General features: G+C 43.7%; 1 protein-coding gene across 8 annotated transcripts in view; it reads left to right on the top strand.

Annotated features, from left to right (window-relative positions):
• The window catches only part of VPS13D (vacuolar protein sorting 13 homolog D), a 253994-nt gene that overhangs the window by 200160 nt on the left and 36065 nt on the right, over positions 1–17769 (top strand). For 7 of the 8 annotated variants that reach the window (XM_082416950.1, XM_082416945.1, XM_082416952.1 and 4 more), the window contains 2 exons: positions 1684–1816; positions 4545–4740. In XM_082416950.1, the coding sequence (XP_082273076.1) occupies positions 1684–1816; positions 4545–4740 (329 nt within the window). Of the gene's footprint in view, positions 1–1683; positions 1817–4544; positions 4741–13560; positions 13867–17769 lie in introns of all 8 variants that reach the window. The other variant, XR_014251756.1, reaches the window with a different exon arrangement.

Raw genomic sequence — 17769 nt, 5'->3', positions numbered from 1 at the left:
GTTTTGTTTATGTCAAAGCCTAGTGCAAATGACCATAAATCTAAACCTTTGAAAGGCTTTCTTCAAATGGTGCAGGATGTTCCTCCTTGGACTCGTAGCTGACTAATAACAACAGTAAGACTGCTAACTAGATTCCATACCCTGAGCCGCTGTCACTGATTCTTTTAGCCACATGACAGTGCCAGGACGATCTCCATTCTCCAGATGCCGAGAGGGGGGTGCTGCGGTCAGGCACCTGGCTCAGGGTCACGTGGCCACCGGAATGGTTGAGACTAGAATCTGGTTTGGCCAGACCCCCAAGCTCGTGGCCCACAGGGCCTCTCAAGTGGAATCCCCCACTTAATACAGAATCCCATGGTGTCTCCATCCTAAAGGAAAGTGTAAAATCACTTTTCATTAACTTCAGTTCTCTAATTAAACAGGGAGTGACAGGGAAGGTTAGGCAAAAAGCAAGTAATGATAAGGATTGCATCTCCAGAAAGGTCCGTGATCACTGCCCGAGATCATAAAAGCTTTTGGTCAGAGGGAAAGGAATGAGAGCTCCCAAGTCTTGCTCCAGGAACCGTTGCTTTACATGGAACTGCTGTTTCTTCCCCTAGTCTCTCTTCTGTGCCCAGAACTCACCTTCCCTCGTCTCTCGTGTCAGAAGCCTCAGGACTGATGGCTTTCAGGGCAGATCTGTGTGCCCCTCCTTGCCAAAGCAGAATGAAATAGCCGTGTGCTGGCCAGGCTGCCAGTGTACCGGGTCCTCACGGCAGGCTGTTTGCCTGGAGTCTTTCCTCTGAGCTTTGTATCTAAATAACATTCCTGTGAGTTTTCTAAAAGGTTAGTCCTGGGTCATTGGCACTTAAACGACTTGTTTTGGTAGATCCTTCCCGAGAAGGTTAATTACATATTTGATATCCTTCCCTTTTTATGTCTGAATGATGAGGATAAGTACCCTGTGGTTTATTAACTGTCACTTTAAACCTTTTCAAATTGTCTTGTGACAAAACAGAGTTTTATGTCCTTTTTATCCAGCTTTGATGGATGAGACAGCTTCTCTGGTTAAAGTATGCCAGGATAAATAAAATCTCTCTCTGATTCGTGGGGGAGGATTTTGCATTTGAAGTCATGAGTTCAAGTCTGCCACTTTGTATGAAAGGTAACCTAACCTGTTAACCTTTCCATAGACTTTGTTTTTCTTTTGACAAGCGGAGCTGGGCGCCTAGGCACTTGGTAACTGTTGAATAAGTGAAAGAAAAGGCATCTCAAAATGTGGATGCCAAATCCTGAAGCAACAGTTGGCCACATTTCTATTTTGAATCCCACTAATTCTTAAGGCAAAGAGCCTCTGTCCTTACCGTTATAGAATCCCAAAGCTCACCTCTCCTCCCCCAGGCCATTTTGTTATACCTTTAATTTTTCAGTAAGTTTGCAATAGGACTGTGAAAGGTAAATGTCATTATGGACTTTTAGTAGTTGTTTGCAAACCTTGTGTCCACCTGTGTAAATGTCCCACAATTCGTTATGTGTCCAGTGCTTGAAAACCACTCTTCCGGGACACACAGTATATGTAATTCAGCAATTAATCTCTCTCTCATTCAGTATTTACTGACTCCCGGCTAAGAGCAAGGGAAGGTATTTATTTAAAATAATTAAAACAGTAAAAAGTATTTTCCTTCTGTTTTGTATTCCTTCCAGTTTGCAGGGACGTTGTCAGATGGCTTAGGGAAGACGATGGACAATCGCCATCAGTCGGAGCGGGAGTACATCAGATACCACGCGGCCACGAGTGGCGAACACCTTGTAGCTGGCATCCACGGCCTGGCTCACGGTGAGTCATGTGATATCAGGCCGCGGAAGAGTGGCTCTTCTGCCCCAGTTCCTCGGAGGTGCCTTTTGCCCATCCAATTGCAAGAGGAAACCCTAGCTTGGTATCTGGGTGTGCCTGAAAGCCCTCCAAGCTCTCTTGTTCTATCCTCCCTGGGTTGAAATGTTACAGCCAGTGAGAACTCTTCATTCATTTTCAAAATGTTGTGCACATTGCAGTTCCTTCCTGTTCTCTGGCTTCTGTCCCCAAAGTGTCCTAAGGTGTAAAGATTGGAACTCCTTTTTAGAATATAGGACTGCTGCTTCCAGACTTGCCTTCTGGTTACGGATTATTCCTTCCAGAGAAAGCAAAATGTGAAACTGGCTGCCAGGTTTGTGGCCCAGACGTTTTTGAGTCTTGTATAAATGCACATTCACAGGGATTATGAATCCTTGTGCCGAAGAGATGTAGGAGATGGCATGAGTGTGTTAAGTCTCTGAATTTGTTTGAATTCTGATTTTTAATGTTTCAGTCTGACTCATTTGCCTTTTGTTGCATCAACAACTTCTCAGCATGGCGTTGAAGGCCCCTAGGAAAGTAAACCCAGCCAGCTCTTCCCTCCACTGTCCCCCAGCCACACTATATTTCAGCCACCCAGAGCCACGTCCTGCTCCCCAGACATGCCTCCAAGTCCTTGATCACTCATGTTTCTTCTGCCCTCCCCTCCTCTGCCTCACTTCCTTGCCTTTCATAATCCTACTCCACCTGCAAGCCCCAACTCAGATGACGTTTGCCCAGCTCCACTGTCCGCAGTTAGAATCGATGATGATTCGAGCACACAAGGCAGTCTGGGTTGTGTATGTAGCCAGCTCTGTGTGTCTTGCTTTCCTGATGGGCTGCGAGGGCCAGGAGAGCATAAAGACCACCTCTAGTCATGTTTGTACTTGGGCAGAGCCTCACGTGATGCCTGGCGTATAGCTCATGCTTAGTAATGGTTGTAAACTGAACTGTTGGTACCAGATTCTTAGGAATAGTCTGAAGCTATCAGAAGTTATATCAACGTTAATCAAGTCTTGATTGTCTGCATTTGGAGGAAAAAAGAAGGAATAGACATAATAAAAAATCATGTTTTTCTTAGTTTTTGTTTATCAAGTTTCCTAATGGTGAGGATTGGATCAAAATACCTCTGCTTTTCCTCAGCCTGCCCAACTGGAAAGCGAGCAGCCCCCAAGGAGACATCAAGCTAGAAGTAAAATTTGGCTGAAATTGATCTGTTTATGGACTTTAAAAGTTGATTGTTGGGCAGTCATTTGGGGTTAAAGATTTAATCATTCTTTCTAGTAACTGTAATTCAGAGGACTGTTTTTTTTTTTTTTTTTAATGAGTATAAAGTGCTCTGCTATGTGTACTTGTCTTTATCTGTCCAGCATCCTTGTGATGCAGAGAGAAAGCATGGCTGTCCTGACTTTTTAGATGGACATGCCAGTGTGCCGAGAAAATGAGTGATTGGCTCAAGGCTGTAAAATTCCTTCCAACCAAGGATCCTTCAGATAATATGTACAACACCTCCAGGAGCCAGTTAGGCCATTCTAAGACCAAGAACCTGTGGCCTCATCCAAGGAGGACCCATTAAGCTCTGGGATATATGAAAGCAGTAGCCTAGAGTGAGATCCTTCCTTCAGGATGAAAAAAAACCCTTAAAAGATAACAAGAACCAGAAGCAATTGAATCTCCTTGGTTTAAAAACTGGGAGTCATGCTCCGTTCTCCCTGTAGGCCCTGCTTGACCCAGGTTTAGTAATGTTCTGTCTCTGTCATGAGCTTTGTTCAAAAGTTTGGGAAAGGCATATTGCCTCACTGGAGCAAATGGGCCCAGGATGCAAAAGAAATGTTGTGAATTGTTAGTACATTCTCACCCAAGGAATTTCCTTTACCAATTTGTCTCACTAGAGCTGAAGCGTCTAGAGAGTCCTCATACCCCCACTGTCAAAGGGTAAACACCCTGTGAGTGTCCCTGGCACAAATCCTGGAAATGCTTCTTCCCTGCAATGCCTGTGTCCTCTCCAGCCTTTGCCAACTTCTGGCCACTTTTGAGGCTCTTTAAGGTCACTGTTGTCAACTTTCAAAATGTTTGGAATGTCTTTTTGACTTAGGTTGGTCTTTTGAACTGGCTGCATTGAGGGTCCCTGCTGGCTTTGGCAGCTTTGCGGGTGCCCTTCATCAAGGCTTCACCCTTTACTCTGATCGCCTGCACCTGTTCAGCAAAGTGTGCAGTCGCTTTACCCCATTTCAGACATTCGGTGGTGTTTACCAGTCACACAGTATTCTTTGAAAACTGAGGATTTATATTTAGTCATCTCTCCACCTTAATGTTTTATGGGATCCCAACTTTCCCCAAGGGCCCTATTTGCTAGTCTGTTGATATAATCCTGCCTCTCTTGATTGCCCATATGCTATTCAAGCTCTGGAATTAAAAAGTAGTCACTGTTAACCTCTTAGCTTTTCTTTGATTCTTTTAAAAGTGAAACGCGCTTTACTTCTGACCAATATGTAATGTATATTCTCTGACTCTAAACTCAGTGGGCAGGTCTGCTGCCTCCCCATCTTGAGTTGGCCTGCCTGTGGCCTATAAAGAGATTGACATTATGCCCCTAAGTTTACCTTGCCAGGTGCATGGAATTGAGGGGTTTGTCTTTCAATGCTTTTGCTTTTGTCCTTGGCCAGCTTACAATAGCCCTTGTCTTTTCTGCTAGGTATCATTGGTGGACTGACCAGTGTTATAACCTCAACGGTGGAAGGTGTGAAAACAGAAGGGGGTGTCAGCGGTTTCATATCTGGCCTTGGGAAGGGGCTTGTTGGCACTGTAACCAAGCCAGTGGCAGGCGCCCTGGACTTTGCATCAGAAACAGCCCAGGCGGTGAGAGACACAGCCACACTTAGTGGCCCCAGGTCAGTGGTTGTCGGAGGAGTGGCTTGTGCAGTTTCCAGCCGGGGTCTCCTGCCTCTCCTGAGCCATGCTGATATGTTGAATCCTATACTTTTTCTGCCTTAATGATGTGATTTTTAAAAATTTGAATACATGTAACTAAAATTTCTGACCTGCCTAATACAGAGGCATGAAAAGGAGGCACAAAAATCTGGCGTGAATTTTTCCAGATCTATATTTATATCTGTATCTGTCTTATCCATATCTGTATCTGCATGTACTGGATATGTGTGTGTGTGTGTGATGTTTTTTTCATTAGAGGAGTCAGAAATACGATTGGATCCTTACACACGTCCCCTGTTCACCAAACTAACTAGACCCCTACATGCCCATTAAGAATACTCTCAGGCCATAGGCTGTGTCTTGCTCCGAGGCCCCATGGCGTGGTTTGAGAATCCCTGCAACTGCGGTTCACCACATGGGTCTGTCCCTTCTTAGTTCTCCTTCCACTTGAAAGTGCCAGCCAGTTGCCCAACCTCATAAAGAAACTCCCCAAGGAAGTTGGCAGTTCTTCTGTGGGATGCTGTCTTGCCTTGATACCAGCTGAGACAGGAAATCAGTGACAGCCCATATGGCTCCAAATCTCATAGAATCCACAACTTTAACTTCGCTCTTTGTGTTAGTGGCCTATTTTAGCCTCCCTTCTTCAGAGTGACTAATTGGGGATCTTATCAACAAAGGGTATAATGAATGTTACAGTTCCCAGCCAAGCTGGACTCCACTTAAGCCCAGAAGGATTTCTCTGCTGCCTGGTGAACGGATATTCCCTGAGTGAATCAGTGTGCCCTTTTAGAACGCCTAGGGCCTGGGCCATGTCCACACCCTGTCGCTCCCTCAAATAGGATTTGAAGTGAAATCGTCCCCAGTTAAAACGAATCCATTTTCTGTCACCAGGAAACCTTACTGATGACACATTACTGCACTAGGGGAAATGCTTAAGATTGTAGACTGGGACCACGTAATATGTTCTGCCAGAATGTCTTCCATCTGGAAGCAGCTGCTTTTTTAAAAAAGGATCTGTAGAGTTAACTTTAGTTAATTTTACATTCTCTTCTCAGACACAGAGCTGAAATAATCCTTGAGTATATTTTGAAGCATTTATGGAGTTGGGAAGAGAGGCAGGAGGGAGCCTTCAAAAGTATTTCCAGTTAGTTTTTCCATGTCTGCTCAAAGCCCAAGAAGTCTGCCGCAGGTATTTTGTTAGGACAGTAAGACCTAATGAAGCGTGAGTAAAGCGGAAGGCCCCTAAGAATTCCAGAAGATCCGTCCTCATCCTTAAAATCCGAGAGTGGTCAAGGGACTGAGTGAGTTGTTTCCAAAAGGGTCTGAGGCCTATGTGTTAAATTGAGAAATATTATTATTTTGTGCTGTAAACTTGAATAATGTTGACCAGAAAGAAATCACTTGCATTTTATACACTGTCAGTTTGGAAATCTTGATAAAGTTTTGCATATTTTTTAGGGCACAAAACGGTTGCTGCAGAAAGGTGGTGGTGTCATTTTTACCAGTTGTCTGGCTTTGCTGTAGAAGGTTCTGTTTAGTGTCAGTCAGTGTATATCTGTCACTCATTCATTTTTCAGTTAGTAAATATTGATTGAAAATTGCCTAAGAACTCAGGGTTGGGAATATAGCAGAAAGCAAGGCTGTCCTTTGTCCTTAGTCTCAAAGGACTTACAGTCAAGCGGGGCAGCACACATAAAACAAATAATCATATAAATAATAATTTGCTAAAATTGCGATAAATGACACAGGAGATTTACAGAGTGCTGTGAGACTGTATAATTAGAGAAGGCGAGGAGTAGAAGGTTTGCTAACGTGGGGTCAGTGGGGTCAAGGAAGGCTTTTCTAGGGAAGTGATATTTGAGATGAAGCCTGAAGTAGAAGTATGACTTGGCCAGGTGAAGAGAAGAAAGAATCACCTTCCAGGTAAAGGGCTGCGGGGAAGCTATGCAGCTTGTCTCAAAGCGACCAGCAGTGGGCAGCCTAATTGAATTGCCCAGAGCGGCTGTCTTCTAGTCACTCACTCCTCCTAGAAACAAAAGCTCTAGTGACGAGTGAGGAGCAGCCGGGTGGCCATGGGCCTACAGACACGGAAGCTCAAAGCGGGGGGCGTTAAGCTGCTGCCTCTCCTCTCTGTCCCTGGAGGAGCCAGCAGTGGGAGAGCCAAGGCTGCAGTTACCACGTGCTAGACCTGTGAACTGAGGGCCTCAGAGAAGCTTGGCCCTTCACCCTTCATTGCACTGAAAAGGCACTACAGATTCTTCGGAAACTCTTTAAGCAATTTCCCTTAGTCCATTCGTCTAGATCCAAAAGTAGGGTTATTAACGAGGAGCCAAGCACTAGAGAGAAAGGAACACTTGACCCCGAAAACAATAGCACTCGGTCCCAACCCCCTTACTTATGAGCTTTGGGCCCTTGGTCAAGCCTCCTAGCCTTTCGAAGCCTCAGTTTTTTCCTCTATGAACTGGGATAAATATACCTGTTTATTTATTCTATCTCTCAGAGGTTTGAAGTCCAACCAGAGTTATTTTAATGTGGATGCTATAAAGAACTATAAAATGCTGGGTGATATTATTTTTGAAGTCACATTAAAGGAGCAGAGAGATTTTTGCAGGTGGAGAAATGTTGCAGTGCCTTAAGGGTTTGTTCTGATGACACTGTGATCTCTTAGGAACATACTAGCTCTACCAAGGGATAAATCACCCTCATTTCTTGGAAGTGAGTTGTAACCATCTCCAACCATCCCTGTTGATTGAACAGGATCCAGGGGTGTTACTCAGGGTTTTTCCCCACTGTTTAGACAACAGGGACTAACAAATGATTTGAAGGGATTAGAAGTGAGATTCTGACCGAGGGCTGACCTGAGCCCAGGGACTGAGCCAGCGATAGAACCCAGGAGTCCTAGGGCTCTGCCTCTGAGTCTGCTCTTGGAATGAGACTTTCTGCTTCCTTTGTAATATTTCATCCAAGTGAGGGCTTAGATCTTAGCATCTATGTTTTAACTGACCCAAATTTTAAGCAGATGATGGCAAAGTAAGCCATAAAACTGTGGAAGACTATTCCTTCCAGTAATCCATCTGAAAAGTGGCCTTACAGGAAATATTGGCTCCTTTTTGTGTTTATTTGAACATGATTTTATTTATAGGGAACCCCCCCTCACTTGAGTTCTTTTAGATTAAAATACTTCCAAGTTCCTCTCCTTGTTGGAGTGTGCAGGCGTTCCAAGAAGACAGCCACCTACCTTTTCCCTGAAATTTCCATGCAATCTAACAGTTCTTGGGAAGGCAGGTGGGGGTGGGGGAGCGGAGAGGGTGGAGCACAGCAGAGCCTTTGGCCTCAACATGAATGCTGTGGACCCGTATCCCCTGCTGCATTTGTTAACTGTACAAGTATGTGTGGTTTGGAACTGAAGGAAGAAGCCTTTTCCAAGGCAACGTTCTGCTGGCTCAGGTTGCATCTTCTCGTCTCCGTGTGTTGAGCCACATTTGTCTGTTCCCAAGTAAAGTTTATGAAAATGGCACCGATGCAGCCACACTTGTGGTGCCATTGAAGTCATGTAGACAAGCCCGCCACCCTTCAGGAGACCAGGACAAAGCAGGGCACCCGCTGGGCTGCATGTCCAATTCTCTGCGTGTGTGGTGGTATTTGCTGGTAGCGTTTAAAAAGATACTTGGGTAGAAAGTCTCAGAGACCCAGGAGCAGCAAAAACACCATGGGAAAGAAAGAGGGGTCTGACCCTGAGCTATTTATTTGCTTGTTTATTTCTCTGAGTACCATATGCCGTACACTTGGGGTCGCATGACATTTTGAGAAAGTAGCAGATGAAGATTTATGAAGCTGGGCCCCTGGGGTTTCCTCCAAAATATTTCTTCACCTTTTTCGTCAAGACCCAGAACAGAGGGGAGAAGAGGGAGTTGGCAGAACTTGAAATATTTAAACTAATTTAGCAAAGCTCAGGAGTGTTGGGGTTTATCTCATTATTTAAGTTAGATAAGGAGGAAGGGGGAATCTGAAGGATAATGATAGATCATTGTTTAAGAACATAGCCATCAGGACTCCGCTAATGTTCTGGAATCCCGGGACCCTTGTATTGTGCACGTAGATGTAAATTCCAGTTGCTCTGAGAGCTTTTGAGTAACCATTTGGTTGATTTCACAGAAAAGATTTATGATGGGCATATTTGACTTCTTCAGTGCAGATACTCCCAAGACACCACCCAAAATCTGTTAGAGACTTTCCACTAATGGCCTCTTAGATGTGAAACTGAAATGGATTTTTTTCAGGAAAAACCCTTTTTGTTAGTGTTTGCATCTTACCCATGACTCTCCAGGATAAAAGGTCATCAGAGCCTAAATGCTGTCAGGTTGGACAGGTGAGAAGAAAATCAGCAAAGGGCGTTTAGGGAATGGTTCTCCTGCTTTTCCGTTCTAGTCTGGCAGCACTGCTCTGAGAGCAGCTGCTTGCCCTTCTTGGTATCATACATAACACGTCAAGCAGAATTGGCTTGAATTAAGCCTTTAGGGAACTTCCAGAGGTAAAAATCGAATAAAAATGTAAATGTTTCTTAGGATATACCAGAGCTCTCATTTTTTTCCACCAGTGTTTCCTTCTGAGGCAGAGCATGGTAGACCAATGCCCCATGGATCTGGAGGCAGAACCAGCCCAACATTTCCTGGAAAGTTTCTGTTTCATCTTAAAACTGTAAATGAACTTAACAGTTTATCCCATTTTTGTTTTAATAGGGTAATATTTTTAATTGCTACCCAGTAAAATTAACCATTCGGAAAGATAGACCACGTCATCCTGTAGCTACTGCCTCCTGCTCATTTAAGAAGTACAAGATACGCCTTCCAGATGAGTTCTGTAGACCCTCATAACATCGATATAAAGCCGTGGTTATTGGTCTGGGTGAAAAGCAAGAGCCTAGTACAGGTTTGACCCTGAGGCTCTGTTTCTTATCTTCGGGCGCATCTGTCTGCTGGCTTGGTAACCATCTGCTGAGGCCATGTTGACATGTCAGTTTTATCATGGGAAGGAACTCGATTTCAGTGAAACTCAAAAAGTACTGTTGCATCCGGCTGAAGGGAAGGGACTGTTCATATCTCTCCTGTTATCCAAAAGTGGCCCCTTGGCTCTAGGGACAGCCCCTTTGTCTGTCTTCTTCTCACCCTTGGGTGTGAGGTGAGAGCCCTGTGTTCTCACTTTCCGATCTTGCCACACCAGGCCTTTCCCAAGAATGCTTGAAGGTAGATGGATCCTTCTCTCACTCCTCCTGAGCAAACCCAGAAGACGAAACAACATTCAGAGCTGTGCTAATGACATACGATGTCTCACTCGGGTCTGAAATTAAGCTGATGAAGTTACAGGATAAGATATTTTTAAGAAACATCTTAACAGTCCTTCATGCCTTATAAGTTAAAATTTCTCTCACAGGAACACAAGCAGAGAAATCTTATTTTCTAAGACAGACTTCTTCCCTCTTGCTGAACTCTAAATACTGTATTCCCCTTTCACTCAAAGGCTCCAGACGATGCCATTCTCATTATAACTTATGGAAAGCTCAAATCTGTTGATGGAAAAAAAAAGTCTGTGTGTTCTTGCACACACATATTTGAGAAAAGCCTTTCCATTTCTGAAATCCCATGACTCATTTTTATGCAAGATTATCTGTTAGGGAAAAAACCACTTTTTTGGTCATGGTACATTATTATCGTTTCTAGAAAGGAGAGCATCTATTTTTTGCCATTTTTGGCTTGCAGAGATGACTGACTTCATGGAAACGGCACTATCCTGCTTCCAAAAGTAAAAATAAATTGAATTCAGACATGTACATCTTTGATGTACAGTCCTGCTATCTCAACTAGCAGGTCTTTGCTCAAAGAAAATAGAATGGGAAGTGTGATTGCTTTCTGATTTTGAGTTCTTCCATTTAAAAATTAAATAGTCGGTCTAGCCCTTGTACATGTAGTCCCTTCCTTGTTCAGTGACTTGATTTTTAAAACTCTGGAATGACACCCAATCTTACATACGTAAGATATGCATTTGAGATTTTTGCTTTGAACTTCAAGAGAAACAGAAGTGTCTTTCTTCCTGAGAAAAATTTATATTCCCTGTATTAGAGAAGAATGAAAAGCCATTTAACTGATGGTGGAATTCCTCTGCAAAGGCATTAGGTTTACTTATTTTTAGATTTTGATGGCAATCCTATGTCTTTCATGGTCTTCCCTTACAGAATCATCCCTCTTTGCCCAGCATGAAATTGGAATCTCCCTTAAAGAAAGAATTCAGGTTTGAGTTCATATCCCCTGCTCCCAGAGAGCTTTAGCCAGTAAGAGAATTCTGAGGTAGATAGAGGACATATGGGCTAGCAGAGAATTGAAGACTGTAGTATCGTTTTACAAGTGAAGGCTTGTAATCTTTGGTGGAAGAGAAGGTAGGTTTGGGTGTTATTAACCCTGAGTTTCCTTGCCCCGATACCTTTATCTAGCACTCTTTTGCCAGACTGCCTCTCAGGGACAGACCTTTGCTAAGTTTCTCACTAATTTGTCAAATGGTGGGGGGGGGAAATGAGATTGAACTAGTAAAACATTTTAATCACAGTATACCCTAAAAGAAAGTTTCATTATATTGGGCTTATATAACTCAAATCAGGTTAACAGTGTTACTTTACTAACCTATATCCTTAGTGGATTTACTTTAATATGTAGAGGAAACTGATTTCTAATTAGCACAAAATTTATACATATGGGACCTTTTAGGACAAAAGTTCTCAAAATATGGTCTAAGGACCCCTGGGGAACCCCCACACCACACCTTCCAGGGATCTATAAGGTCAAACCTATCTTTATATATTTATATGTTCATTCATAATGTAGATATATAGATGGATAAACAACTATTTTTATCATAATATTCTCTAATGAATGTACGGCAGAGTTTTCCGGAGCTACATACACAATGTGTGATATTACAGCAGGTTGGCTGTAGAAGCAGATAAGAGAATGCAGCTGTTTTCGATTAAGTAAGACTTAAAGAGATTTGCAGAAATGTAAAACACTGCCATTCCTTTGCACCCTTCTGTGGCTCCATGAATATGCCACCAGTTAATATACCACCGGTTAATATACCTCTCTACCTGGTTAATTTCCTTGACAAGCTATTCTGTTTGAAAATACGGTGATGATCCATCACCCTGCTGATAAATAGCGCATATCGGCAGTGGTGGATTAACGTGGATCAAACCGTAGGAGCCGCTGTAATGCGATGCTTCACTTTGGCTTCCTGCCAACAATTGTCAGCCCTCCTGGTTTGCTCCTGACTTTTACTGGGTTTCTTGAAGTAACAGTTGGAAAGATTTTATCACATATCAGAAAGACCTCTCACAATAATTTACCTAATTTAGTCCTTCACCTTAACCTACTATCCCAATAAATTTTAACTTCAGCAGCATGGTAAGTACACAGCAGACGACTTCAAAGTGCAAGGTCCATCTTGTCAAAAGGCCACTCGGTTGTGTTAGCAGTGCCCTGAGCTTGTTCAGGAAATCGAGAAGGCATATCTCTGTCAGACTTTACTTGGCAAAACCTCAGTTTTCTACCCTAGCAAAGTTGGTGAGCAGGATAAACCTACAATATTTGGATAAGCTCCTTTGAACTCCTTGTGGAAAGCAGTTTTTATGAGGCAGTTTTTCTGTGTTAACACCAGAGACAGCTCCTAGTAGATTTTCCCCAAACATACTTCAAACATAGATAATGGTAGGGGTGACCCAAGCTATATCATAAAACCCAGGGACTGCTGAAAACTTCAAAGGAGAGTCAGAGCAGAACTTCACCTCTCATTATGAGGAGGATGGGTCACAGGAATCCTGGCTCACCCTGGTGGCTTGGGACTGGTTGAATCCAGTGTAACCTCACTGAATACTTCCAGGATGAACAGAGGACAGGGCTCTTCGTTCCCCTAGACTTTACCGAGCTACTCCAGCAGCACAGTTAGGGTAGCGAGACTGGCACCTGCCCACCTGCCAGGGCATCAGGAGGCCAGATTACCATGTGTGAGTGGCTTCATATCCCTAGTGAAACGATGCGAACCTCAGAGAGTTTTTATGTTTTTGTTTGAACTATTGAGGGGCCCCATTAATTCAGTTAATGAGCTTGTGATATTCAGACCTGATTGCTTAGTGAGCTCTCTGGTTTCACGTGTAGGCGAATTGACAGTAGAAATTCATCAAGTGGTGAAGCGTTGACCTCCTACTGTATTCCAGGCATATAATAGGTATTAAGTACCAAGAATAGTTAAATCCTGGAGGACAGACTGCTGTGAGGAATCTTCCAGATTCTTGAGAATCATCAAGCTGTTTGTGGGTTAATATTCTTGAATTATTCTTACACGTCCACTGAAGCAAGTTGCCTGTGGCTTTCTTGAAGTACCCCTTTATTGGTGATTTGACTTGCTGTTTGTTCTTAAAAACACCAAAACTGCATTTGTATGTCGGTGGTGTATATGGGGTGGTGTGTATTGGTGTATATTTGGTAGTTACAGGCACTTTTTCCACATCATTAGGTCTGTCACAGCCCTTTCAAAACAAATCATTATCGTTTTACTGATTGTTTACAGTTGGATAATTATCTCTTGATTTTTCAATTATTCTTTCCACCTTATACATATTTACTGAATATTCTTTAGTGCCTACAGTTAATAAGAACAGTGCTTTTTAAAAAAATCTATCATGTTGACCTTAATGATCTCATTATAACTCATTATCTTTTTGCCTTTTCAAATTGAAGTTTATTTTCTCAGAGTCCCTACATGCCCGCACTTTCAGAAGTCAAAGACTCCTGCGTGCGTGAACTCAAACCCCAGCAGCCAACTGGCCCAGCCCACGTCTTCCCCGCTCCCCTGCAGGCAGCCGCCGCCAGCACTTCTGGCTGTTTCTTCAACTGGAGGCATTTTCCTCCTTGTTTCTAAAAGGAAAAAAGTGACCGTAGTGCTGTTTCTTGATGTCATTTGACTTCCTACTGCAGTCCACACGTGTCCCCCGCCCCCCTCACGCCCCACTTTTCAGTGTACTGTAGTTATACCATCATTTTCGGGTAAGTCAGTAATTCCATTTTTACATTATTACGGAGAGCTCACTATGTAAATAATATTCCCAGTGAAGCCATGTAGGTTACTAGGATTATGTTTCCCTTTTGGTTTAACTTTGTAGTTTGTTTTTTCCCCCTGGAGTCAGTAACCACTTTTATTATTGTTTGCTTAGTTTTATATACGCACATTCCCAGTTTATCCTCGAACTCTTGTCTGCTTTCAGCTCTTTTTACTCTGAGGTTAGTAACTCCTTTTTAAAAGATTTTTTGTATCTGCCTATTACTAATACATCTATACACTCTCCTGTATATGCTTAAAAATGTATTTAGTAATTAATTTATCAGTTACGTTTTTTTCCTTAGAATGCCTTCCCCTGGCTGCCCCTGCTCCCATCCGGACGGCCCGCCCTCTAGCTCCTCTGTAGAGCTAGCACCCTCCTTCTCTCCTGAGTTTCCTTCTCCTGTTTGTTTGTTTGTTTATTTGTTTACTTTTGGCTACGTTGGGTCTTCGTTGCCGCGCGGGGGCTACTCTTCGTTGCGGTGCGCGGGCTTCTCATTGTGGTGGCTTCTCTTGTTGCGGAGCACGGGCTCTAGGCACGCGGGCTCAGTAGTTGTGGCTCGCGGGCCCTAGAGTGCAGGCTTAGTAGTTGTGGCACACGGGCTTAGTTGCTCTGCGGCATGTGGGATCTTCCCGGACCGGGGCTCGAACCCGTGTCCCCTGCATTGGCAGGCGGATTCTTAACCACTGCGCCACCAGGGAAGTCCTCTCCTATTTGTTTGTTTTGGTCTTTTTCTTTCATGAATAGAGACAGTTCCCAGATGTTTGGTGATTCTTGACTAGCTGTTCTCCTATTTTAAGATGAGGCACCGGTCGGCAGACTGGGGGGCTCCCTGTGTGGGGCCCGGGGCCTTGCCATGAAGGATCAGGTGGGGGGGACCTGCAGATGTTCGTCTTCTGTGGAGGAGGAGCAGGCTGGGCTGCGGGTGGGAGAGGGCCCTACAGGTCTCACTGCTTCTTATACAGACTTTCACCCAGTCTTCCTGTTTTCACCACCTCACAGACAGGCCTCCCTGTTCCTCCCCGATGCCCCAGGCCCTCAGCTCTTCGGTGCCTCGTCTTTCTGAAATTTAGCAGTTAACCTACTAATTAGCTCACTGCTTTGTGGCTGCTACTCCCTCAGGCTTACATCTCAGCACCACTTGTCCATCTGCTCTTCAGCTTCTAAAATATTGTTGACACCTTCTCTTTATCCTTTTGGATCCGCGCCACCTGTATCCCTTTGCTTTCGCTTTAGAGGGGTCTCTGGACTCAATCTGTCATATTTAATCAGAAGTTCTATAATTTAGATTTTTCACTAATTCATTCATCTTTTCTTGATGTCGTTTCTCCTCCACATCCAACTAGTAGCTCAGAATTAATGTGGTTTTACTGAGATCCATATACATTGTTTCTGCTAAAACATTCTTTGGAATCTGGTGGTATTAATAAATAATAATATTGCTAACATTTTTAAACCTTTACTATGAATGTTTACTATGTCCTATGTACTTTACATGTATTATCTCATTTAATCACCATGACAACTTTTGAACAGCATCTACTTAGGCGGTCAGCAGCCCTTCTTTCCCAGGAAGATTTAGAACACATCTGGAGAGAGGTCGTTGCTAGTCCCAACCCCAGCTTTACGTCTGGTATTGGTCTTTAATCTCTCATTCCGTGTGTTGTAAAGAAACAGGTTGTGGAAGGCTCTTGTCAGATCCCGGCAACATGAAAGAAATAGCACACCCCACAGTAGTGACATGGCCCTGTCCCCACCCCTCGCTGAACCATAAAAGCTATTCAGAGGGGCCGGCAGCTGGTGAGCAACTGTACTTAGATCCTGGGTGCTGATGGGTGTTTTGTAGTTTCCAAGGGAAAGTTGCTGAAAGCTTTCTTATCTTGACACGCCAAGGGCAAGAGGTCTTTCTTCAAAGAGAAGCGCTTGTTTCAGAAAGAGACGTGGAAAGAACATAAAGTCACAGGTCTTCCCCAATTCTGGAGAAGAAGTGGGAAAGAGCGCTGTGGTAGCCAGTGAGAAAAGAAACCGAGCATTTGCAAGGATCAAGACGGGGCTCCCAGAGCACTGCTTGGGTCCCACGTCTGTAACACGAGGTCAGAGGGCAGCCCTGGGTGTGAGTCATCTCACTGCTATTTCTTAGCTGTGGCCCAGAGCAAGTTTTTCCCCCTTAATATCTCCAAGGTGAGATTCCTTTGACTCATGTGGCATAGGAATAATAATGCCTACCTCAGTGGGTGGTTATATGGAGTAGATGACATAATGTATATAAAGCACTTAGCCTGACATGTGGCGTGTAATTAGGGCTCCAGAAATGGCATCTGTGTCAATATTCTCTCTGAATATAGGATGTTGAGCGTAAGTAAAACAGGGATTATATCTTTACCTCTTACTTAGCACGCTGTCCCTGAAAACTTGCCAACCACTTGCTATAGTGCTAAGATGAGAAATTCATATGCCTTGCTGGGTTTTTGTCTTTCCCATTCTCTTTCTTCACACAAAATGGTTAAATTCAGGCCTACAAACCTGTGCTTGTTACATGGTTAGAATTCTGGGTGGAGGAACTCACCTGGGCTCTCAGACTTTGTGTATGAGAACCCCACTGGAAAAGGTGTGCAGAGGCCACGAACTCGCTCTGAACCCGCTTGTGAAGAGCAGGTGATCCCAAACTATTGTTAGTGTCGCTGTAAATGATATGCCTCTGGGTTCGAGCAGAGTTCAGCCAGAAGCCCCACATGACATGGAAATCTGTCCTGGAGCCAGGTTTGTCGGGTAAAAGTTATGTAGCGAATGTCTCCAAACATTGGCATCTGTTGTCTGCCAAGGGTAGGACAGCCGAGAATGATAGAGCGCTTACGGAAATTCGGATGGGGCATGCGACCCTGTGACAGCTGACACACTGTTTCAGGCCACTGTTGCTCACCCAGCTCTTTTGATAAACAGCTTTAAAAGCATTACGTGGTTTGGAAAGCATTCTTCAAAAACGGTTATATTTTCCAGACGCATGACAGTCCACTGTTTAGTATTGTTGAAGGGTTTTGAATTGTAGAATCAGATCCCCCTTCAGTGGGGCTTTTGGAACTGTGGAGGGCTTATCTGTCTGACTCCTGCCAGGACGGTGTTATCGTGTAGGTCGGGGTCCCCTATGTCTGTTCAAAAAAAATAAAAGTGTTCTTGGGTTCAGGACTAGAGTTTAAAGGGAAAGACTCTTTCTTTCATCTCTGGCTAGACGTGATGGGCTCTTTAAAACACTGCTTTCACCATGCACCCTTTTGTTCATGGTTTCTGCATAATGAAAATAGGAGATAACTTTGGATATATATAAGGAGCCTTTGAAAATGAGCTTTCTCTAGATTATAAATGCTCATTTCATAATTCATTTCAAAAATCATTTTCCCATTTGTCCTATTTCCAGAAATTTAGCTCCTTTAGGAAATTCTGAGTGTCACTGGGCAAGGAGGTGGCTCATGGGGGAATAGGCAGTGCCTAGGCTGGACAATGCATTTGGGACTTAGACTTATGTCGACCATGTGCTAAATACAGAGTGCTCTAGCGACAGATTTTTAAGACACTTTTATTGAAGTGTAATATACAACAGGGTTTTTTTGTTTTGTTTTGTTTTTTAAGTTTGGGGATAGGATTCATGAGATTTTAATTCTTTTTCCCAAAATGCAATGGTGGAGCTGACAGAGTGGCCCGGAACATCATTCTGATTTATTGTGTTGAAGGGACAGCAGCTCACATTCTTTTAATATGTCCGTGTAGGATCAGTTCCTCCTTGACTCGAGTCTCTGTGATCAAAATAACCTATGTGGATGTTCCCTTTGGGTGCTGGAGAGCGTGGCTTCTTGGC

This window comes from Balaenoptera physalus (assembly GCF_965194825.1).
Source record: "Balaenoptera physalus genome assembly, chromosome: 1".
In the NCBI taxonomy this organism is placed as follows: Eukaryota; Metazoa; Chordata; class Mammalia; order Artiodactyla; family Balaenopteridae; genus Balaenoptera; species Balaenoptera physalus.
Note: the sequence above shows the minus strand (reverse complement) of the source record. Positions and strands in the feature narration are given on the sequence as shown.